This window comes from Scylla paramamosain, chromosome 24 (assembly GCF_035594125.1).
Source record: "Scylla paramamosain isolate STU-SP2022 chromosome 24, ASM3559412v1, whole genome shotgun sequence".
Taxonomy (NCBI): domain Eukaryota; kingdom Metazoa; phylum Arthropoda; class Malacostraca; order Decapoda; family Portunidae; genus Scylla; species Scylla paramamosain.
This window is the reverse complement of record NC_087174.1, coordinates 16,913,743-16,937,824: the sequence shown is the minus strand read 5'-3', so window position 1 is coordinate 16,937,824 and position 24,082 is coordinate 16,913,743. Positions and strand designations below refer to the sequence as shown.

Sequence of the window (24,082 nt, the reverse complement as noted above, 5' to 3'; positions counted from 1 at the left end):
ATTTGGTGAAGATTTCGAGTACGTTGTCTAGTAGATTTAGTAATGCGGTTTTATTTATTTTTGTTTCACCAGGTGTGTTGTTTTTTAGTTGTTATATTGTCTGCTTTATTTCTCATGATATGATGTGTGCTGCGAAATAGGTATCGTTACTTAGATTGTCAGAGTTGCCTTGTTGATTGGGTAGTATTTGAGCTTTGTTATTGTTGATGTAATTATCAACTAGCAGTTCTGCATCTTTATCATACAGCATATTTTCTGTGGGGCTTATTCTAAAAACATTGCTCCATATATCTCTAAATTTTTGTTATTTGTTCTACTCTGTATTTTTTTTTTTTTTTTTTTTTGTCTTGTATTAGATATGGCTTTGTGTTAGTTTGGCTGCCTTTTAATGTTTTTATATTTTGCCAAAGTCCCTCGCCCTTGTTTTCCCAATTTTTTTTTTTATTCTGTTCTTTACATCCCCTTATTAAGCTATGAATGTTGTGTATGTCCAACTATGTTTTAAACTGTTGTCTATTAGCTTTTTTTTACCCACCATTGCAGTTCTTTAACTTTTTGATTGTAAATGGGTTTGACTATTGTTTTGTGTTTTGAAACTGGTATATTGTTTCGTAGATGTTGTTATTGCATCTATCCAGTGTTGTATTGATGTGTCTAGTGTGTGTTGTACCATGTGTGGATCTGTGTTGATATTACTTGTTCTGTATATTGCGTATTTGTGGAATTCCTCCCAGTTTGCTTTCTTAAGTGTGTAGGTGGTGTTGGTGTTCGTATAGGATGTGATGTGTTGTTTATGAGTATTGGTAAGAGGTCAGATGGTGTTGTGGCTCCCTGCGTTATTTTGATATTGTGGTATGTTTCGTGGTTTGAGAGTATAATATCTGGTGTTGATGTTGTGTTGTGTGATATGAATGTTGGAAAGTCTGGATCTAAGTGTATTAGTTCGTTATGGTCGATGACCATTTTCAATGCTTTGCCAACACTATTGCTACTTCGTTTGTCTGTTGTTGGGTGGTGGTCACTTAGATTCCCTATAATATACGAGTATGTTGGATATGTTTCTGAAGCTATGCTGTGGAAGTCTGTGATTGGCAAGAATGATCTTCTCGGGGGTAAGTAGGTGGTGGCTATATTTAGAGGCCCTGTACTAGTTTCAACGGTTATTAGTATTATATCTATGTCGTATTTATCTTTTACTTTATGTTTCAGATGCTGTTTAACTAGAATTGTTGAGCCGTCGTGTGGCTCGTCACTGGAATTTATAAGGTATGTTGTGTAAGTGTGTATTTTTATGTTTGCAGTGTTTTTCAGGCCTTGACTATTTAACAGGATAATGTCTGGGTTTGCTTCTCTATATATGTTGGTGTGTGTTGTTTTGATTGTACTCCAGTGTCTGACGTTGTGTTGAAGTATTAGAATGTTATCTGTGTTGTCCATGATGGATGTTTGTGTGTGTGTGTTTGTGTGTATAGTGTAAATGGAGGGGGGTGGTAATAGTGTAGTATTGTTTTGTAGTTAGAGGAAGTTTTGTCTTTTCTGTTGCTTTCGTTTGGTTGGTGGTGTTCTTTCTTGGTACAACCCGTTCCGTATTTTACTGAATCTGGAATCATCTTCAGTTACCCAAACTTCGTTCAGGTCTAGATAATTATTTTTTTTAGTAGTTTGTAGATCTCTTCTTTATAAGCTGATGATGTGAATGTGTATTTGTATTTTCCTTCCTCTATCTCTTTTAGAATTTGTCTGTGGTACAACGTCTCTTTAGGCCATCCCATGCTCTTTTTTGTTATTATTTGTAGACCTATTGCTTTCCCACTTGTTTTTACTGGTGGAATTTCTTCCTGTTCATTCTCCTCTTCGACATCTATTTCTTTCATCTGTTCTTCCACGTCACTATCCTCAGTTTCTTGTTGTTTGTCTAGATTGGCACTTGCTGGTGCTGACGCTTCCAAGTTTATGATTTCTTTTGGACGGGGGTTGTCAGGCATGATTATTGGTGGAATATCGTTTAATTTGAATACTTTGTTTAGTTCAGTGTTATAAGTCCCAGAATTGGCTAGGTTGTTGATGTGTGAATAGATAATAATACTGGTTAGTAATAATACTGGTTTTATAATACTGGTTAGTATGGTCGTCGCTGTTTCTTTCTTAAACCAGTCAGAAACTTGGGGTAAAGTATTGTTGCTCTGGTTGGATTTTACTGCCTGACTGTAGTTCCCTGTATTATTCTTCTCTTTCCTTTTGTTGTCTTTGATGTCTTTTCTTTTGGGACATTTATACGCCAGAGTTCTGTGTGGTCCTGAACAGTTAAGGCATTTTTTATTTATTTATTTATTTTTTTTTTTTGTGTCTGAGGTACAATTTTTTCCATGTGTGCTGTGGCGGTTTCTTTTTGGCAGATTTTCATAATTTTTGCTCTTCGGATCTTGAAGATGCTTTCAGTGCCTCCAATTATCCATACGTTTTCCTCTAGTAGTTCTTCTTTTATTTCAGGTTCAGTGTGTGAAAAAAATTTAGTCATCTACATTGAAGAGGATGATGGTTCTCTTCGCTCACAGTTCAGGTGGTAACATAGGCTCGAAACCTTGATCTTTGAGAGCTGCAGAGCATTGTGGCTGGAAAATTTTATTAACCTCGTCATCTGAACGGTAAGTACCACGTATGATTCTGGTGTTGGGATTATCTTTGTAGCGTATATGAGGTGTTCAGATAGGGTTCTGAGTAAGGTTATTTTTGTGTTATTGCTAGGGTTTGGATGCTTGATCCTTACCCTGGCCATGGTAGCATTTGTGTAGTGGGTGTAGGTAGGTAGTTGGGTAGGCTGGTAGATAGTTGGGTAAGTAGTTGATGGGTAGGTAGTTATCTAGAGGTGGTGAGTGGTAAGAACACAGGTAGCAAAACAAAATAAACCTTGCAAGCGAGACAGCACTAAGGCAGAGAACACAGCTAAGGGAAGAAGCCTATCTACAGCTAACCCTGTAGCGCTCCTAAAAGTCGCCGAAGGGAGCAGGGGTACATGCCCCTAAAGGGGATCTTTGTGTACCCTGTTAGAGTTTGCCCCAGCCTGCGGCTTCCTATAACCACTCCTACTAAGGGGCCCCCTTGTGACTAGGCTTACCCCGCGCTTACGTCTGCGGGGTTCGGCTTCGTACCACTTTAAACAGGGAACTCTAAGGCCAGAAAGGAAGGTATAAGTAGTAGTAAAAAGAGCCACACAAGGGCGGGTCCTCAACCAAGTGGGAGGACCCTGGTACACAGGTGTGGTAAATGCACTAGCACAACCGTTGCCAGTCAGGAGCACAGCCACGAAGGTGCCAGTGTCTCCTCACAAAGCCGGAAGGTGCTCAGGAGTCGGCAGGTGCACATCTGGCAGCGAGGCAGACCAGCCCAAGAGGCGGTCTGTTGCCTGTATAGATACCGGAGAGACCTTGTTGTCACTGAGGCTGCCAGTCTCTGAGTGAGCAAGTATAATGAGTGTGCAAGTGTAATGACGAGGTGTGAGTGTGAGGAGTGCGGCTATAAGTATCCCGTGAATGGATCAAGTGGAGAGGCAGCCTCTCCACTTGGGTTGGCTCGACGCGTCGCCTGGTATGCTACAGGAGGCAGCCTGGTAGGCTGGTTCTACGTTCTGGGCGGGGTGTTGGCTGTGGTGGCATGTCGCGTTGGTCTTCTTTTTTGAGTTGGCAGTATCTGTATGTCTTGTGTTTGTACATTCATGACTGTTTTTTCTTATGCTATGTATAATGATTCCAGGAAGAGCAGGCGGCGGGGGTCTCTTTTGTAGTCGATGATGGTTGTGTGTTCTTCTAAGTGTTTTCTTACAGTAGTAGTTTTATGCGACTTATAGCCGCATTACTTACACTCACACCATTCCACCTGAAGATGTTCTCTGGAGAGGAAAGGAACGTTGCGACAAACTATTCAACTTTTGGACAGCTCCTCGGGGCTTTTACTGCTCAAGAAAGATAATTGATTAGACATATAGAGAAAACACAGCAAAAACTCAATACTGCTGAAGTTGTCCATGCCTTCAACATCGTCTGTAAGAGAGAGAGAGAGAGAGAGAGAGAGAGAGAGAGAGAGAGAGAGAGAGAGAGAGAGAATATATATATATATATATATATATATATATATATATATATATATATATATATATATATATATATATATATATATATATATATATATATATATATATATATACACACACACACACACACACACACAAACACACACACACACATAAATCCTGGACAAAAACAACAAATAAAAAAAGAACACATTAAGAAAAAAAAAAAAAAAAAGGCCTACCGAGGTGCTAGTCCCAAAATGGAGGTCACCGGTAGAGCGACCACAACGGAAGCCACACTGACGATCAGATAAAAGCTTTTTAAGTGATAGAATTTTAAGAATTTTCCTATTGAGGAGAGATTAAAAGAAATTTTAGCGAGGGCTGAAATCAAGGCAATAGGACGGTAGGTCGAGGGATTAGAGTGGTGACACCTTTTACGAATTCACTGAATATAGACAAACTTCCAGCAAAAATGGTAGATATTGATAGATAGAGCTGGAAAAGTTTGACTAAGCATGGAGGAGGCAGTAGACACCTGCCAAAACAATAATTACTCCCAATGAGGTCTTAAGCACTGGATCAGGGAGTGCTATGAACCTCTCATCAAAACCAGTTGTAACCTCACCGAACGTTTCCCTTTGTGTTTCACAGCACAAAGAAGCAGTCACAGCCTGCCCTCTAAAGGCTACTCTCTTATTTCGCACAAAAGTACGTGCACCTAATTACACACACACACTTCACTCAAATTTCAAAATGATCATGGCGACTCCTACACCTATATATGTGTTGTATACAAAACTCCTCTGACTGTAAGAAATTCTTTGACTATTTAACTTCCAAAGTGGAACACGTTCTGACTCTCTTTCTTTTTGCAGAGATCTCCATTCTTGGAGACTTCAATATTCATCACCAGCTTTGGCTTTCCTCTCCCTTCACTGACCATCCTGGTGAACTAGCCTTTAACTTTGCTATCCCCCACGACCTAGTGGTGCAACATCCTACTTGTATTCCTGACCATCTTGGAGATACGCCCAACATTCTTGCCCTTTTCCTAACCTCTAATCCTTCTACTTATACTGTCACTCTATCTTCTCCCTTGAGCTCCTTCGATCAATCTCACACCTGTATCTTGTCCTATCGCTCCAATTCCTTCTCAGGATCCCCCAAAGCGGAGGTGCCTCTGTCGTTTTGCCTCTGCTAATTGGAGGGAGCCGAGGAGGCATTATGCTGATTTTCCTTGGAATGACTACTGCTTCCATGTCAGAAACACGTCTCTGTGTGCCGAGCGTATAACAGAAGTGATAGTGTCTGGCATAGAGACGTACATTCCTCACTGGGTGTTCTGAGTCATCTCCTGCCGTTCTCCCCACCCCCCAAGCTGCTAACTCTGTATAAGGGCCTTATCCGCCCATGCATGGATTATGTTACACATGTGTTGGAGGGTTCTACTTATACCGTTTTTTTTAAGTGGAATCAAAAGCTTTTCGTCTTATCAATTCCTCTCCTCTAACTGACTGTCTTCAGCCTCTTTCTCATTGCCGCAATATTACATCTCTTGCTGTCTTCTACTACTATTTTTCATGCTAACTGCTTTTTTGATCTTGCCAACTCCACACCTCTCCTCCTTTCCGCGTCTTCGTTGCTTTCTTCTTTCTCTCATCCCTTTTCTGTCCACCTCTTTAATACAAAAGTTAACCAGTATTCTCAATCATTCATCCCTTTCTCTGGTAAATTCTGGATGTCCCTGCCTCTTTCCTTATTTCCTTTTTCCTATGAGCTGAATAGTTATTTCCAGAGGGAGATTTCAAGGCACTTTTTTCAATTTTTGATGATTCTCTTGACGTCTCTTTTGGTACTGACGAATAAGTAGGATACTGTTCTTCCTCAGGTTTTGTTTCCCTTGGCCAATGACTATCTTACATAAAAAAAAAAGTACAGAGGCACAGTTTCAGAGAACAACACGAGGAACTCTATCAGGTCAATAAGCATTCTTAAGGTTTAGACCATGGAGGACCTGAAAAACATCAATGTGAGGGATCTTAATGTGTAGCATTACCGTCTTGACCTCACACGGGCAAGACGTGTGACCTTAGGCGCTCTCGAGCAGCCTCGGCCAGCTTGTTGGCCTTCCCCGTCCCCTAGTGATAGTGACCTCAGTTTTTTTCTGTTTTCAACTTTTAGCTTTTAGTTTTAGGCTCGACCTGGTGGGATTGTTGTTTTTGTGAGCACTTTTAGCCAGTGCGTGTCGATACATAAAGAATAATGTGTGTTTCAGTGCAAACGTACGAACGCAACTACCTCCTGCGTCGTAGGCGAGTACCCGGTTACCCGCCGTCCAACGTGATACAATGCCTTAAGACCTTGAAACTATTTCGGAACCGAGAATCGAGAGGAGGCAAAACTGTGGTGCGTCCCATCAAGGTAGTGACCTCCAGTGCCAGAGAAGACCGCAGGGTGGAGAAGAGTGAATACAAACACTTTGAAGTGCCACGTGTGTGGTATAGTCTTCCCTCCCTCCTCTTATTTAATGCGATGTCTCTGGCCAACAAGATGGACGAGTTGACTGTGACGGTGAGATCTACTTGTGCGGACATTGTGGCGGTTACTGAGGCGTGGCAGATTGTTCCTGAGGTGTGCACGATGCAGGACTACCAGCTCTACCATCACCTCAAGTCAGGACGCAGGGGGGGGGGAGTGGCCGTTTTCTGCTGCTCTGCCCTCAGCCCCTCACACCTCCCTGTCGATATTCCTGCCGGTGTGGAGGCCCTGTGGGTGAGAGTTACGCCCCCCTCCCATCCCAGCAACACGGCCTCCATCATCGCGTGCGTCGTGTACCACCCCCCACGAGCCGCCACAGCACAGTTACTCACCGCTCACATCATCGACACTGCTGACGCCCTGAGGGTGAGGTATCCTGCCACCAAACTGGTCATCTGTGGGGACTTTAACAGATTAGATATCAACGATATCCTACACCAGCTACACCTCACCCAGGTCGTGGACTTCCCCACCCACCAGCAAGCCATCCTCGACCTTATACTGACAGACCTGGGCCAGCAGTACTCGCCCCCCAAGCCGCTGCCTCCCATGGGACGGAGCACCCACCTCTCCATACTGTGGACACCCACACCCACCACCTCGAGCCCCCAGTCAGCTGTCACCAGGACCCACCGCCCCATGCCTGACTCAGCCATGAGGGAGTTTGGGCAGTGGGTGACACAACACCCGTGGACCGAGATGATGGATGTGGAGGACGTCCACTTAAAATGGCAAAATTACGTCGCCACCACCACAGAAGCCTTCCACCGCTACTTCCCAGCCAAGAGCGTCACAGCGCGCCCTTCTGATGCCCCCTGGATGACGCCCCACATTAAAAGACTCATGTGTCAGCGGACCTGGCCGTTCCACTCCTGCCCGGTCCTATACAGGAAACTAAGAAACAGAGTGATCAGGGAGATTAAGGCTGCAAAGGCAAGCTATTACCCAGACAAGATACACCACCTCAAGCTGACCAACAACAGACAGTGGTACGCTAAGACCAAAGCTTTGTGTGGCCTACAAAAGCACACTTCATCTCTTCCTTGCACCTCACACCTTCCTGCTAATCTCGCGGCCCAGGAGATGAACGATCACTTTGCTGCTATCTGTCAAACCTTTCCTCCCCTCCACACCACTCCGCTTCCTGCCTATCTTCCCGCTCCCTCCCATCCCCCCAGTGTCCAGGCGATGGATGTTTTTAAGAGAATACTCAAATTCAAACCAAGATCCACCACACCCACTGACCCTCCTATAAAAATTTACAAGGAATTTGCTGTAGAGCTAGCAACACCGCTATGCTCCATAATAAACGCCTCACTCTCCCAACACTCTTGCCCCGCGGACTGGAAGACATCTTACGTCACCCCCATCCCCAAAACTTCCAGTCCACAGTCACTCAATGACCTCAGGCCAGTCTCTATCACCCTCATCCCTAGCCTTATTTGTGAAGATTTTGTATATGACTGGACCTACACCAAAATTTGTAATACCGTGGATATCAGACAATTTGGAAATATTAAAGCCACCTCCACCTCCCATTACCTGACCAGCTTCCTTGAATTCATCAACAGCCACCTGGACAAGCGAAACACGTCTCTAGCTGTTGCTTTTGTAGACTTCAAAAAAGCCTTTGATCTTGTTGATCACACTGTTGTCATCAGCAAGGCAGTAAGTCTGGGTCTCTCTCCTAACCTGATAGCGTGGCTACCCGACTTCCTCACAGGGAGGCGTCAGGCCGTTCGCTATCAGGGCTCTGTCTCTAATTTCCAACAGCTGACATGTGGGGTACCCGAGGGGACCAAGATGGGTCCTCTATGCTTCCTCCTCCTCCTTAACGACGCCCTGACTGACACCCCCCATCGCTGGAAGTATGTGGACGACTGCACCGTGGGCGTCCCAGTTTCCACCAAGAACCCGGACTACTCGCCACTGCAAGCAATTCTGGAGCGACTGCAGACGTGGACGGAGGAGAGCAGGATGACCATCAACCACAGCAAAACTGTGGTGATGCATTTCTGTACCTCCTCTGTACCAGTGCCCCCTCCCCAGCTCACAGTGGGCCCTCACCCCCTCCAGGTGGTCCGATGTGCCAAGCTTCTCGGAGTCACGGTGGACGACCAGCTGACCTGGAAGCAGCATGTCGCCAGCACCGTAAGATCAGCTACCTACAGGCTGTACATGCTGCGCAGACTCAGGTCGCTGGGGACGCCGACAGATGAGTTAAGGGGGGTGTACCTCACCTTCATCCTCCCCAAACTCATTTACGCCTCCCCAGCGTGGTCCTCCTCCCTCACACACACTTAACAGCTACAGCTAGAGAGTGTGCAGAAAAGGTCGTGCAGGGTCATCCTTGGCCCTGCATACACCACCTATGAAGAAGCCCTGACCACCCTGAGTCTGTCCAGACTATCCACCAGGCACCGAGAGGCTCTGAAGAAGTTTGGAAGGGGACTACTGCATTATCCACGTCTCAGAAACGTGCTGCCGCCTGACGCGCCTCGCTTGGTCCGTGCCACCAGACACCACAACAAGATAACGCCCCTAAAGGCGCCGCGCACGGACCGGTACAGACTCAGTGTGATTCCCACCATGGTGTGAGCCATCAATCAATAATCCATTCTAGTTTAGACTTACCTTTAGGATTAATGTTAAGTATTTCCCCACCCCCTATGTACATTTTCAGTTTGTTAACTGCCTAAATAATAAAGTGTTTATTATTATTATTATTATTATTATTATTATTATTATTATTATTATTATTATTATTATTAGGTGGAGGGAAGGAAGGAACCTAACCTAATCCAAGCTAATCTAACCTAACCTTACCTAATCTAACCTTGAATCCTTCAAGGTAATTTTTTTTTAGCAAAGGTTTGAGTGAAGAGTTCAGCTTTAGAGATAGATTAGATGGCAGTGGTGCCATCAGGTTGAAAATAATTAAGAAGGAAAAGATGAAGAAGTATTATTAGAGATATAGGACGATTGTACTTAGATTTAGATTTTTACATTTTGTATTGATGAAGGAGTTTTTGGCTAGTTGGAGAATAGTTCTGGCATGATCCCAAGCATAAATATTAAGGGCTTGAAATTCAGTTTAAGTACCGTTTGTGGGGCTCCTCTCAATCATGTATAGCACTAGAACGGGGCGATTTAAACCAATATTCGGAAGGTTTAGGGCGAGAAAAAGACTGAGGAATGTACACCTCCATGCCAAACACCATCATCTCTGTTATGCGTTCAGCACAAAGAGACGATTCTCCGACACAGGAACCGTAGTCATTCATAGGAAAATCAAAATAAAACCTCCTCAAATCCCCCAAAAAATTAGCAGATGTGAAACGCCAGAGGCACATCCGCTTTCCGGGATCCTGAGGACAGGATAAAAGAATGAATATATGAGGTTGTAATCGGAGAAGCCGAACGGAAAAGAGAAGAGTAGGATTAGAGGGGAAAAAAAAAAGTAAAGAATGTTGGGTGTAACTCCAGGACGGTCAGGAATACGAGTAAGGTGTTCTAAGTCATGGAGAATAGTCAATAAGAAGAAAGGGAGAGGAAAGTCAAAGCTGGTGGTGAACACTGAAGTCTTCAAGAAATTTCTGCGAAATAGTCCAGATGAACAGGGGCTGAACCTTGACCTTGGGTATATACTATGTTTTTTTTGGTTGATTCTAGTCCATTTAGGTGTACATATCAAAAATCTAAATGATGACGCTCTCGCAGCCTTGGGCATTTTTATTTTATTTTTTTTTTATTATGCGATATTCAACATGGTTGATACCATCATTACACCATCATCAGAGAATGAGATAAACATCCCCCTTTCATGTGATAACAGACACAGCAAGTCTTCTAGCATTATATATATATATATATATATATATATATATATATATATATATATATATATATATATATATATATATATATATATATATATATATATATATATATATATATATTTAGTTAGTTAGTTAGTTAGTTATAAACATGTTTCAGCTATGGCAACTTTAGATTTGTGAATTAATGAAAAGAAAATTCAAAATGGCCGACACTGATAAACATGATGAACTGGAACTATAATAACACAGTGTTTTACTAGAGTCCTGTATCCCAATAACATTAATTAGATGACGATTGTAATCGGAGGAGCTCTTTTGTCAGTCTGTGAGAATGCTATAAGGATTATTTTTATACTACAGCAGTTGATCATATGGCTGCAGCAGTTCACATATAATTTACACACTAAATTATAGAGCATATTTATGTTGATGACCTTAGGCTTGCAAGTACCACAACAGTTTTGGAAGGTGTAAATTTAATACTGCCAATTAACCAAGGATCCACCAGTGTCTAATGTATACTGTTCAACTGTAGATTAACTGATGAGAATGACAGATATCTTTAGTCATCATTACATTCTTCATTTTCACTTTCATACTGAGCACCCACCTCCTCTTCCATTCCTTCTGTATCACTCACTCTCACTGTATGTTCATTTCTGCTTTTTTCACCTGCTTGACACTTGCAGAATGAAGTACAACACAGACTGGCACTTTTGCTGCTGCACTGTTTACGGCCACATGGAATATTGGTTCCACAGCCACATGTAATGACTTTCATCAATTCTCGAATAGCTGCTGGTCTTTTGACTGTCGTGGGATGAGATATACCATCTTTCATGTTCCAGCCATACAATTCTACATCAACTTGTGGTGATTGATTCTGATCAGCACCTTTCCAAAGCATAGCTTCCAAATGGGCACATTTCATGTGATAGCAGAGGGCCTCATCTGTTGGTGGAAGGAGATTGAGATTTGAACATTTTTCTCTCTTTGTAGTGAACAATCTGAGCCTCAATTCTGCCATGGTTGTAGTTGAGTCCACCCCTTACAGAAGACAGAACAGGTGACGGCCAGTGCTGAGAAGTTCATCTACTGATGTAGTTGCTTCACCAATGCAACTGAGATCCACATTGTTCTGTTTCATCAAAGTGAATGCAGTAACCTTACCCTTGCCAAAGGGATAAGAGACTGTCTCACATCCAGTTGTCACATGGAGTGGCAGAAGCTGCAAATATTGTTCTCCAAGGGTTGAAGCTGTCATGTTTATGGTAAGTTTCTGGCTGAATTTGTGCTTCCAACAAAAGAACACTAGATGAAGAAACAGGAGCAGGGCCTACCTCCGACCTCTTACGAAGTTTAAGAGACATACGATATACTCAATATCTGGTCTCTGTTTCCATAAACGACGCAGGACTGGATAAGCCTCCACGACCGAATAAAGTTGGAAAAGGGAAGCTCCTCTCCTCCTCTCCGACCGAGGCGAAATCCACACCATATTTTTTTTTTTTTTTATGTAGGAAGGATACTGGCCATGGGCAACAAAAATCTAATAAAAAAAATGCCCACTGAAATGCCAGTCCCATAAAAGGGTCAAAGCAGTGGTCAAAAATTGGTGGATAAGTGTCTTGAAACCTCCCTCTTGAAGGAATTCAAGTCATAGGAAGGTGGAAATACAGAAGCAGGCAGGGAGTTCCAGAGTTTACCAGAGAAAGGGATGAATGATTGAGAATACTGGTTAACTCTTGCGTTAGAGAGGTGGACAGAATAGGGGTGAGAGAAAGAAGAAAGTCTTGTGCAGCGAGGCCGCGGAAGGAAAGAAGGCATGCAGTTAGCAAGATCTGAAGAGCAGTTGGCATGAAAATAGCGGTAGAAGACAGCTAGATATGCAACATTGCAGCGGTGAGAGAGGGGCTGAAGACAATCAGTTAGAGGAGAGGAGTTCATGAGACGAAAAGCTTTTGATTCCACCCTGTCTAGAAGAGCAGTATTAGTGGAACCCCCCCAGATATGTGAAGCATACTCCATACATGGACGGATAAGGCCCTTGTACAGAGTTAGCAGCTGGGGGGGTGAGAAAAACTGGCGGAGACATCTCAGAACACCTAACTTCATAGAAGCTGTTTTAGCTAGAGATGAGATGTGAAGTTTCCAGTTCAGATTATAAGTAAAGGACAGACCGAGGATGTTCAGTGTAGAAGAGGGGGACAGTTGAGTGTCATTGAAGAAGAGGGGATAGTTGTCTGGAAGGTTGTGTCGAGTTGATAAATGAAGGAATTAAGTTTTTGAGGCATTGAACAATACCAAGTTTGCTCTGCCCCAATCAGAAATTTTAGAAAGATCAGAAGTCAGGCGTTCTGTGGCTTCCCTGCGTGATATGTTTACCTCCTGAAGGGTTGGACGTCTATGAAAAGACGTTGAAAAGTGCAGGGTGGTATCATCAGCATAGGAGTAGATAGGACAAGAAGTTTGGTTTAGAAGATCATTAATGAATAATAAGAAGAGAGTGGGTGACAGGACAGAGCCCTGAGGAACACCACTGTTAATAGATTTAGGAGAAGAACAGTGACCATCTACCACAGCAGCAATAGAGGGTCAGAAAGGAAGCTTGAGATGAAGTTACAGAGAGAAGGATAGAAACCGTACGAGGGTAGTTTGGAAATCAAAGCTATGTGCCAGACTCTATCAAAGGCTTTTGATATGTCCAAGGCAACAGCAACAGTTTCACCAAAGTCTCTAAAAGAGGATGACCAAGACTCAGTAAGGAAAGCCAGAAGATCACCAGTAGAGCGGCCTTGACGGAACCCATACTGGCGATCAGATAGAAGGTTGTGAAGTGATAGATGTTTAAGAATCTTCCTGTTGAGAATAGATTAAAAAACTTTAGATAAGCAGGAAATTAAAGCAATAGGACGGTAGTTTGAGGGATTAGAGCAGTCACCCTTTTTAGGAACACGTTGAATGTAGGCAAACTTCCAGCAAGAAGGAAAGGTAGATGTTGACAGACAAAGCTGAAAGAGTTTGACTAGGCAAGGTGCAAGCACGGAGGCACAGTTTTGGAGAACAATAGGAGGGACCCCATCAGGTCCATAAGCCTTCCAAGGATTTAGGCCAGCGAGTGCATGGAAAACATCATTGCAAAGAATTTTAATAGGTGGCATGAAGTAGTCAGAGGGTGGAGGAGAGGGAGGAACAAGCCCAGAATCGTCCAAGGTAGAGTTTTTAGCAAAGGTTTGAGCAAAGAGTTCAGCTTTAGAAATAGATGTGATAGCAGTGGTGCCATCTGGTTGAAGTAGAGGAGGGAAAGAAGAAGAAGCAAAGTTATTGGAGATATTTTTGGCTAGATGCCAGAAATCACGAGGGGAGTTAGATCTTGAAAGGTTTTGACATTTTCTGTTAATGAAGGAATTTTTGGCTAGTTGGAGAACAGACTTGGCATGGTTCCGGGCAGAAATATAAAGTACATGAGATTCTGGTGATGGAAGGCTTAAGAACCTTTTGTGGGCCACCTCTCTATCATGTATAGCACGAGAACAAGCTGTGTTAAACCAAGGTTTAGAAGGTTTAGGACGAGAAAAAGAGTGAGGAATGTACGCCTCCATGCCAGACACTATCACCTCTGTTATGCGCTCAGCACACAAAGACGGGTCTCTGACACGGAAGCAGTAGTCATTCCAAGGAAAATCAGCAAAATACCTCCTCAGGTCCCCCCAACTAGCAGAGGCAAACCGCCAGAGGCACCTTCGCTTAGGGGGATCCTGAGGAGGGATTGGAGTGATAGGACAAGATAAAGATATGAGATTGTGATCGGAGGAGCCCAACGGAGAAGAAAGGGTGACATCATAAGCTGAAGGATTAGAGGTCAGGAAAAGTTCAAGAATGTTGGACGTATCTCCAAGACGGTCAGGAATACGAGTAGGGTGTTGCACCAATTGCTCTAGGTCGTGGAGGATAGCAAAGTTGTAGGCTAGTTCACCAGGATGGTCAGTGAAGGGAGAGGAAAGCCAAAGCTGGTGGTGAACATTGAGGTCTCCAAGAATGGAGATCTCTGCAAAAGGGAAGAGGGTCAGAATGTGCTCCACTTTGGAAGTTAAGTAGTCAAAGAATTTCTTATAGTCAGAGGAGTTAGGAGAGAGGTATACAGCACAGATAAATTTAGTATGAGAATGACTCTGTAGTCGTAGCCAGATGGTGGAAAACTCGGAAGATTCAAGAGTGTGGGCACGAGAGCAGGTTAAGTCATTGCGCACATAAACGCAGCATCTAGTATAAAGGTGGCAGCTCTTGCCAGTTGGCAGTGCAAGTGGGAGACTTTGGTTGCCGTCACTAAGCTGGTGGAGATAACTTCTGTTACACCTGCCGAAACGATAATTACTCCCAGTGAGGTCTAAAGCACTGTTCAGGGGGTGCTGTGAACTTATCATTAAACCCAGCTGTGACCTCACTGAACGTTTCCCTTTGTGTCTCACAACATAAGTGGGCAGTCACAGCCTGTCCTCTAAAGACAACTCTCTTCCTCCACACAAAACTACAAGCACCTAACAACACACACAGCCTTCGCTCAAAAAATTCAAAATCATCATGGCGACTCCCACACAAGCCTCGGAGTCCCCATCTGGAGAGGGGGACCACAAATGTCCCCAGGTCAGACTACCTTTCTGTCGACAACCCTAAGTGTCTTGACACCCCCTCAACATTTTTCTTCATTAACTTCTGCAACATTCGCGGTCTAAGATCTAATTTTCAATCTGTAGAACACTACCTCTCCTCTTCTAAACCTCATCTTCTTTTCCTCACTCAAACTCTCAAAGTCAGGTGTCTGAGGCAACTGACAGTAGCCCCTTTTCTGTTCCCTCCTACTTTCTCTATGCTCAATTTCGATCTAAAGCTGGATGTTGCGTTTATGTGCGCAATGACTTAACCCGCTCTCATGCCCACGCTCTTGAATCTTCCGAGTTTTCCACCATCTGGCTACGACTACAGAGTCACTCTCATACTAAATTTATCTGTGGTGTATACCTTTCACCTAACTCCTCTGACTATAAGAAATTCTTTGACTACTTAACTTCCAAAGTGGAGCACATTCTGACCCTCTTCCCTTTTGCAGAAATTTACATTCTTGGAGACTTCAATGTTCACCACCATTTTTGGCTTTCCTCTCTCTTCACTGACCATCCTGGTGAACTAGCCTTCAACTTTGCTATCCTCTATGACCTAGAGTAACTGGTGCAACACCCTACTCGTATTCCTGACCGTTTTGGAGATACGCCCAACATTCTTGACCTTTTCCTGACCTCTAATCCTTCTGCTTATGCTGCCACCCTTTCTTCTCCATTGGGCTCCTCCGATCACAATCTCATATCTGTATCTTGTCCTATCGCTCCAATCCCTCCTCAGGATCCCCCTAAGCGAAGGTGCCTCTGGTGTTTTTACCTCTGCTAGTTGGGGGGACCTGAGGAGGTATTTTGCTGATTTCCCTTGGAATGACTACTGCTTCCGTGTCAGAGACCCGTCTCTGAGACGTAGATGATGCAGAAGTCCCCTTCCAAACTTCTCCAGAGCCTCTCGGTATCTGGTGGGTAGTCTGGACAGGCTCAGGGTGTTCAGGGCTTCTTCATAGGTGGTGTATGCAGGGCCAAGGATGACCCTGCACGCCCTTTTTTGCACACTCTCTAACTGTAGCTGTTGAGTGTGTGTGAGGAAGGAGGACCACGCTGGGGAGGCGTACATGAGTTTGGGGAGGATAGCTGGTTTGGGGAGGTGGCTGTGGGTGAATTCAAGGAAGCTGGTCAGGTAATGGGAGGTGGAGGTGGCTTTAATATTTCCAAATTGTCTGATATCCACGGTATTACAAATCTTGGTGTAGGCCCAGTCATATACAAAATCTTCACAAATAACACTAGGGATGGGGGTGATAGAGACTGGCCTGAGGTCATTGAGTGACTGTGGACTGGAAGTTTTGGGGATGGGGGTGACGTAAGATGTCTTCCAGTTCTCAGGGCAAGAGTGTTGGGAGAGTGAAGCGTTTATTATGGAGCATAGCGGTGTTGCTAGCTCTACAGCAAATTCCTTGTAAATTTTTGTAGGGAGGTCAGTGGGTGTGGTGGATCTTGGTTTGAATTTAAGTACTCTCTTAAAAACATCCACCGCCTGGACACTGGGGGGATGAGAGGGAACCGGAAGATAGGCAGGAAGCAGAGTGGTGTGGAGGGGAGGAAAGGTTTGACAGATAGCAGCAAAGTGATCGTTCATCTCCTGAGCCGCGATATTAGCAGGAAGGTGTGAGATGCAAGGAAGAGATGAAGTGTGCTTTTGTAGGCCACACAAAGCTTTGATCTTAGCGTACCACTGTCTGTTGTTGGTCAGCTTGAGGTGGTGTATCTTGTCTGGGTAATAGTTTGCCTTTGCAGCTTTAATCTCCCTGATCACTCTGCTTCTTAATTTCCCGTATAGGACCGGGCAGGAGTGGAACGCCCAGGTCCGCTGACGCATGAGTCTTTTAATGCGGGGCTTCATCCAGGGAGCATCAGACGTTGTGTGTTGTGACGCTCTTGGCTGGGAAGTAGCGGTGGAAGGCTTCTGTGGTTGTGGCGACGTAATTTTGCTATTTTAAGTGGACGTCCTCCGCATCCATCACCTCGGTCCACGGGTGTTGTGTCACCCACTGCCCAAACTCCCTCATGGCTGAGTCAGGCATGGGGCAGTGGGTCCTGGTGACAGCTGACCGGGGGCTCGAGGTGGTGGGTGTGGGTGTCCACAGTATGGAGAGGTGGGTTCTCCGTCCCATGGGAGGCAGCGGCTTGGGGGGCGAGTACTGCTGGCCCAGGTCTGTCAGTATAAAGTAGAGGATGGCTTGCTGGTGGGTGGGGAAGTCCACGACCTGGGTGAGGTGTAGCTGGTGTAGGATATCGTTGATATCTAATCTGTTAAAGTTCCCACAGATGACCAGTTTGGCGGCAGGATACCTCACCCTCAGGGCATCAGCAGTGTTGATGATATGAGCGGTGAGTAACTGTGCTGTGGTGGCTCGTGGGGGGTGGTACACGAGGCACACGATGATGGAGGCCGTGTTGCTGGGATGGGAGGGGGGCGTGACTTTCACGGGCCTCTACACCGGCCGGAATATCGACAGGGAGGTGTGAGGGGCTGAGGGTAGAGCGGCAGAAAACGGCCACTCCCCCCCCCCCTGCGTCCTGACCTGAGGTGATGGTAGAGCTGGTAGTCCTGCATTGTGCACACCTCAGGAACAATCTGCCACGCCTCAGTAACCGCTACTGTGTCTGCACAAGTAGAACTCACCGTCACAATTAACTCGTCCATCTTGTTGGCCAGAGATGTCGCATTGAATAAGAGGAGGGAGGGGAGACTGTACCACATACGAGGTACTTCAATGTACCTGTATTCCTTCTTCCCCACACTGTGGTCTACTCTGGCACTGGAGGTCACAATCTTGATGGGACGCACATGTTTCCCTCCCCTCGACCCGCGGTTCCGAAATAGTTTCAGGGTCTTAAGGCACTTTATCACGTTCGGCGGCGGGTAACCTGATCCTCGCCTGCGACGCAGGAGGTAGTTGCGTTCGTACGTTTGCACTGGAGCACACATTATTCTTTATGTGTCAACACGCACTCGCTAAATGTGTTCACAAGTACAACAATTTAGTTTTAGGCGAGCCTAAAACTAAAAGCTAAAAGTTGAAAACAGAAAAATACTGAGGTCGCTATCACTAGGGGCGGGGAAGGCCAAGAAGCTGGCTGCCCGAGAGCGCCAAAGGTCATACGTCCTGCCTGTGTGAGGTCAGACTTCTGGCATCTAGCCAAAAATATCTCCAATAACTTTGTTTCTTCTTCTTTCCCTCCTTTATTTCAACCAGATGGCACCACTGCTATCACATCTATTTCTAAAGCTGAACTCTTCGCTCAGACTCTTGCTAAAAACTCTACCTTATTCCTCCCTCTCCTCCACCCTCTGACTACTTCATGCCACATATTAAAATTCTTCGCAATGATGTTTTCCATGCCCTTACTGGTCTAAACCCTCGAAAGGCTTATGGACCTGATGGGGTACCTCCTATTGTTTTCAGAAACTGCGCCTCCGTGTTTGCACCTTGCCTAGTCTAACTCTTTCAGCTCTGTCTGTCAACATCTACCTTTCCTTCTTGCTGGAAGTTTGCCTACATTCAGCCTGTTCCTAAAAAGGGTGACTGTTCTAATCCCACAAACCACCGTCCTATTGCTTTAATTTCCTGCCTATCTAAAGTTTTTCAATCTATCCTCAACAGGAAGATTCTTAAACATCTATCACTTCACAACCTGCTCGCCAGTATGGGTTCCGTCAAGGCCGCTCTACTGGTGATCTTCTGGCTTTCCTTACTGAGTCTTGGTCATCTTCTTTTAGAGATTTTGGTGAAACTTTTGCTGTTGCCTTGGACATATCAAAAGCTTTTGATAGAGTCTGGCATAAGGCTTTGTTTTCCAAAATACCCTCCTACGGCTTCAATCATTCTCTCTGTACCTTCATCTCAAGTTTCCTTTCAGACCATTCTATTTCTGCTGTGGTAGACGGTCACTGTTCTTCTATTAACAGTGGTGTTCCTCAGGGTTCTGTCCTGTTACCCACTCTCTTCTTATTATTCATTAATGATCTTCTAAACCAAACTTCTTGTCCTATCCACTCCTATGCTGATGATACCACCCTGCACTTTTCCACGTCTTTTCATAGACGTCCAACATCTCACACAGGGAAGCCACAGAACGCTTGACTTCTGATCTTCCTAAAAGTTCTGACTAGGGCAGAGCAAACTTGGTATTGTTCAATACCTCAAAAGCTCAATTCCTCCATCTATCAACTCGACACAACCTTCCAGGCAACTATCCCCTCTTCTTCATTGACACTCAACTGTCCCCCTCTTCTATACTGAACATCCTTGGTCTGCCCTTTACTTATAATCTGAACTGGAAACTTCACATCTCATCTCTAGCTAAAACATCTTCTTTGAAGTTAGGTGTTCTGAGACGTCTCCGCCAGTTTTTCTCATCCCCCCCCAGCTGCTAACTCTGTACAAAGGCCTTATCCGTCCATTTATGGAGTATTCTTCACATGTCTGGGAGGGTTCCACTCATACTGCTCTTCTAGACAGGGTGGAATCAAAAGTTTTTCGTCTCATCAACTCCTCTCCTCTAACTGTCTTCAGCCTCTCTCTTACCGCCGCAATGTTGCATCTCTAGCTGTCTTCTACCGCTATTCTTGCTAACTGCTTGCCTCCCCTCCTCCCGCGGACTCGCTGCACAAGACTTTCTTCTCTCTCTCACCCCTAATTTGTCTACCTCTCTAACGGAAGAGTTAACCAGTATTCTCAATCATTCATCCCTTTCTCTGGTAAACTCTGGAACTCCCTGCCTGCTTCTGTATTTCCACCTTCCTATGACTTGAATTCCTTCAAGAGGGAGGTTTCAAAACACTTATTCATCAATTTTTGACTACTGCTTTGACCCTTTTATGGGACTGGCATTTCAGTGAGCATTTTTTTTTATTGGATTTTTGTTGCCCTTGGCCAGTATCCCTTCTACATAAAAAAAATAAATAAATATTGTCCGTGGGTGTATGTTCACGCGTAAGAGTGCCACTCAGAGACTGCACTTGCCCGTCTCCAGACGGGTCACATGTCTCACTCATGGTTACCTCATGCCCAAGGAAACACAACCACTTTGTGATGACTGCTTAGTTCCCCTTACAGTGCGACACTTTTTAGTGGAGTGTCTTATTAACCCTGGACTGGTTACGCTGGTTTTGCGTAGACCCATGGATGATCCAAGGAGTTTTTTTTTTTTTTTTTTTTTTTGGCGCTGTTTTTCTCAAACAGTTGGCAAGCCAAGCTCTTCTCTAGCAACTGGTTGTCTTCAGCTTCTTTTTTATCACCGTAATGTTGCATCTCTTGCTATCCACTACCGCTATTTTTCGCGCTAACCGTACTACTGATCTAGTTAACTCAGTGGTTCTTAACCTGGGTTCGATCGAAACCCAGTGGCTCGGAAAGTCAGCCTCAAGGGTTCTTCGGAGGTGTGTGTCCATGGTTCATTTTGTGTACTATTTTATTTTTCCAACTTCGAAGGGCTCGGTGAATGTACTTATGAAACTTGCGGGGTTCAGTACCTCCAACAAGGTTAAGAACCACTGAATTAATTGCATACCTCCTCTCCTCTCGTGTCTCGCTGCATAAGACTCTTCTTTTTTTTTTTATCCCTACTCTGTCCACCTCTCTATTGCAAGAGTTAACAAGTATTCTCAATCATTCATCCCTTTTTCTTGTAAACTTTGGAATTCCTTGCCTGTTTCTGTATTTCCTCCTTCCTATGACTAGAATTCTTTCAAAAGGGAGGTTTCAAGACACTTATGCTTTTATTTATTTAATTATTTATTTATTTATTTATTTTCTACCATCCTATCTGACATCTCTATGAGAACTGGCATTTAGTGGATCTTTTTATTCTAAAATTTTGTTGCCCTTGGCTAGTGACCCTCTTACTTTATTTATTAATATTTTTTCTATAGAAAAAGCCACACATCATGACCACATGACGAGGCCACACAAACGAAGCAGAGCAAAACATGCTACCTGAGCTATCATCACGTTTCGAGATGGAAGAGCCACCAGTACCATCCCCCTACACCATCTACCAAAAAGAGGTGCAGATTGTGCTCATAGAAAACTGCCAGCAAATGTAGGGCCGAATGTTCATAGTGTCTCAATAATGTGTGCCAAATGCATCACAAAATCTACTGTTCAGACAACCGGAAAATACTAAAATAAAAGTACCAAAAGAAATTGAATACGATTATATAATGACATATAATTATAATGAATGAAATTTTGAGCTGTTTGTCTTTTGCCTTTCAAAAGGATATGTTTTATTTTATTTTATTATTTTTTTTTATTACTGCACATCAATATATGTTATATATATATATATATATATATATATATATATATATATATATATATATATATATATATATATATATATATATATATATATATATATATTATATTTACATAACAATGAATCTTACTGTGGAAAGCAAGTCTTTGAACCACTGAGAGACGAGACCAGCCTCCACCACCTTCGCCACCACGTCATTGAACCGAGCAGTGTAGATGGAGAACAGAGGCATGCCGAGTCCAATTCTGTTGCATACACATATAAATCTGGTTATAGAAAGTGGTCAGATATACACTACAGAGGTTGTAGATTTATATTTAATTGTGTATGTATATGAATTATCGTATTCATTTTATGTACTACAAGATTTAGCATTATATAACATGGTATAAACAAAATATTGCTATATTAATAATTGATCTTAGTAAACCAATTATGAATGTATAGTTCCGTATACAACGGCGGCTCGTAATATTTATTTATTTATTTATTTATTTATTCTTTTTTTTAAGCTCTTTTGGCGAGAAAATGTTTAATGCCTGATTTTCCTAAAATTTCTGAACAAGATGCGCAAACCTTGCGTTGTTTGATGTCTTAATTCCTGACAACTATCCCCTCTTCTTCAATGATATTCAGCTATTTTTCTCTCTTGGGTTAACCTTTCCTAAAAGAAAAATCACTGTAAATTTTCCATCTCATCTCTTCTTAAAAACAACTTTCGTGAGGTTTTCTGTGGTGCCTTCGCCATTATTTTTCTTCCTCTGAGTTGCTTACTCTAGGCAAAAGACTTATTCGCCCTTATTTGGCTCCATATGAGGATTATTAATTCATTCAAATTTACTAAACAGGTTGAAGTCAAAAGTTCTTCACATCATCAATTATCCTATTATTGACCGCCTTCAGTGTCTTACCACCGAACCGAAACGTTGCATGCCTTGCTATATTAATCTGTTATTTCCATGGTTTCTTACTGTTCTTCCAAACTTTACGAGATTCCGGCAGAGATAAAAAAAAAAAAGTATTGCTTTCTACGTGAATAATCATTGTTTATGGCTACTGTTTATGTGGTCTTGCATGCGTATTATTGTACTTAATTTTTCTTGTGGATTCTGTATATCATGTCTGGGTTGAAGAAATATAACCTATTATTCACGAAATAACAGTTCGCGTTCTTCATTCCTGAGTAACCTAACTTTATACTATCTTATATGCAACTGTGTTAATGTGTGTATGACATTTACTTTTCTAATACATTATGCGGTCTTTTTTTTTTTTTTTTATCACGTCCCGTATTTCTACATGCATTTTTACGTGCCCTATAACCTCACACATTCTTCTGATGTGTAGTCTATTAAGGCGACATCTATTATTTCGAGAATTGTGAAGGCGTTACAATACGTTCATTGTGCAATCTTATATATATATATATATATATATATATATATATATATATATATATATATATATATATATATATATATATATATATATATATATATATATATATATATATATATATATATATCCCGTGTATCTACGGGATTCTTCTGTCTTCTCTAATTTGTACAGAGTCCATTACATTTTTTTTTGCCTCATGTTTTCATTGATTACAAAGCAGCTATACACTTCGCAGGAACACTTTGAAGGAAACCAGTTAGAAAACAAACGAGCAGATGGAAAAAAAAAAAATAATAATAAATGAGAGAGAAGGTCAGAATACCAAGGTGTTTCTCTCTTTCTGACGAAGAAAGAAAGGTTGCCACCATGTTATTGCATTTCTGATGAGGGAAGTCACACTAATTATCCTACTGTTGTCTTCCTGAGGAATAAACAATTTACCGAAACAAAACTCCTAACTGACTAACCTAACTAAAACTAACTAAAACTGTCCTATATATTGATTTCCTTTTATTTACAAACATAATTATATACAAGCACGGCCGTTTACAAACAATGTCCTTCCTTTTATAATCAAAATCAGACTGACCAGATAATGCGGGATCGATTCCCACCGAGATGCCTTTTATCCCGAAATTTTTTTTTTTCAAGGTTTTAAAAATTTCATATGTGATTTGGAGGACAATTAACATTTTATACCTAGAAATTTGAAAATACCTAGAAAATTTGCAAAATACTACCATGCACCATAGAGGCTCGTGTAAAGTCACTCAAGATCCAGAGAAAGATAGGGTCTGATCATGGGGCCACCAAAATTCAAATGGACTGCGCATGTCGTGACGTCACAAAGTACGTGTGGCGAGGGTCCGGGGCAAGGATTCTACATTACTTATATGTTCCTTGGTCCGAGGTCTATTGCGCGGCCAGTCCGTATTACGCTGTGGCAGGGTAAGTATCAACACAGAGTCAGCTGCCGGTTCAAGCCGCCCACGACGTTCAGTAAGAAAAAAAATAAATAAATAATAGTCAAGGAAGGAAATATACCAAAGCAAAACAGTAAGAAAGCAAAGGGTAAAAAAAAAAGTTCCGATTTGTTATGCTGGAAAAAAAGAAAAAAATACGTAGGAAGGATACAGTTGAACTGGCTGTGAACTGTAATAGTGTTTTTTTTTTTTGTGTGTGTGTGTGTGTGTATGTGTGTAGGAGGGAAAGACGAGAGCGGGATGCGTGACGTCATTCCAATGGGCGAAGCTAACCTTCCTGGGACCGATTTGAAACTGCTTTTCGGAGTAATGCGC

At 43.0% G+C, this 24,082-nt stretch overlaps 1 protein-coding gene and 1 long non-coding RNA gene across 2 annotated transcripts in view; one reads left to right on the top strand and one right to left on the bottom strand.

The window, feature by feature from the left end:
* The window catches only part of LOC135112900 (ionotropic receptor 21a-like), a 78,203-nt gene that overhangs the window by 4,795 nt on the left and 49,326 nt on the right, over positions 1-24,082 (bottom strand). The window contains exon 5 of the mRNA XM_064027849.1: positions 21,517-21,631. Within this exon, the coding sequence (XP_063883919.1) occupies positions 21,517-21,631 (115 nt within the window). The remainder of the gene's footprint in view (positions 1-21,516; positions 21,632-24,082) is intronic.
* LOC135112951 (uncharacterized) lies at positions 1,158-21,262 on the top strand. The gene is made up of 3 exons (XR_010274635.1): positions 1,158-1,266; positions 2,491-2,645; positions 20,998-21,262. It is a non-coding gene; the product is annotated as an uncharacterized LOC135112951 (long non-coding RNA).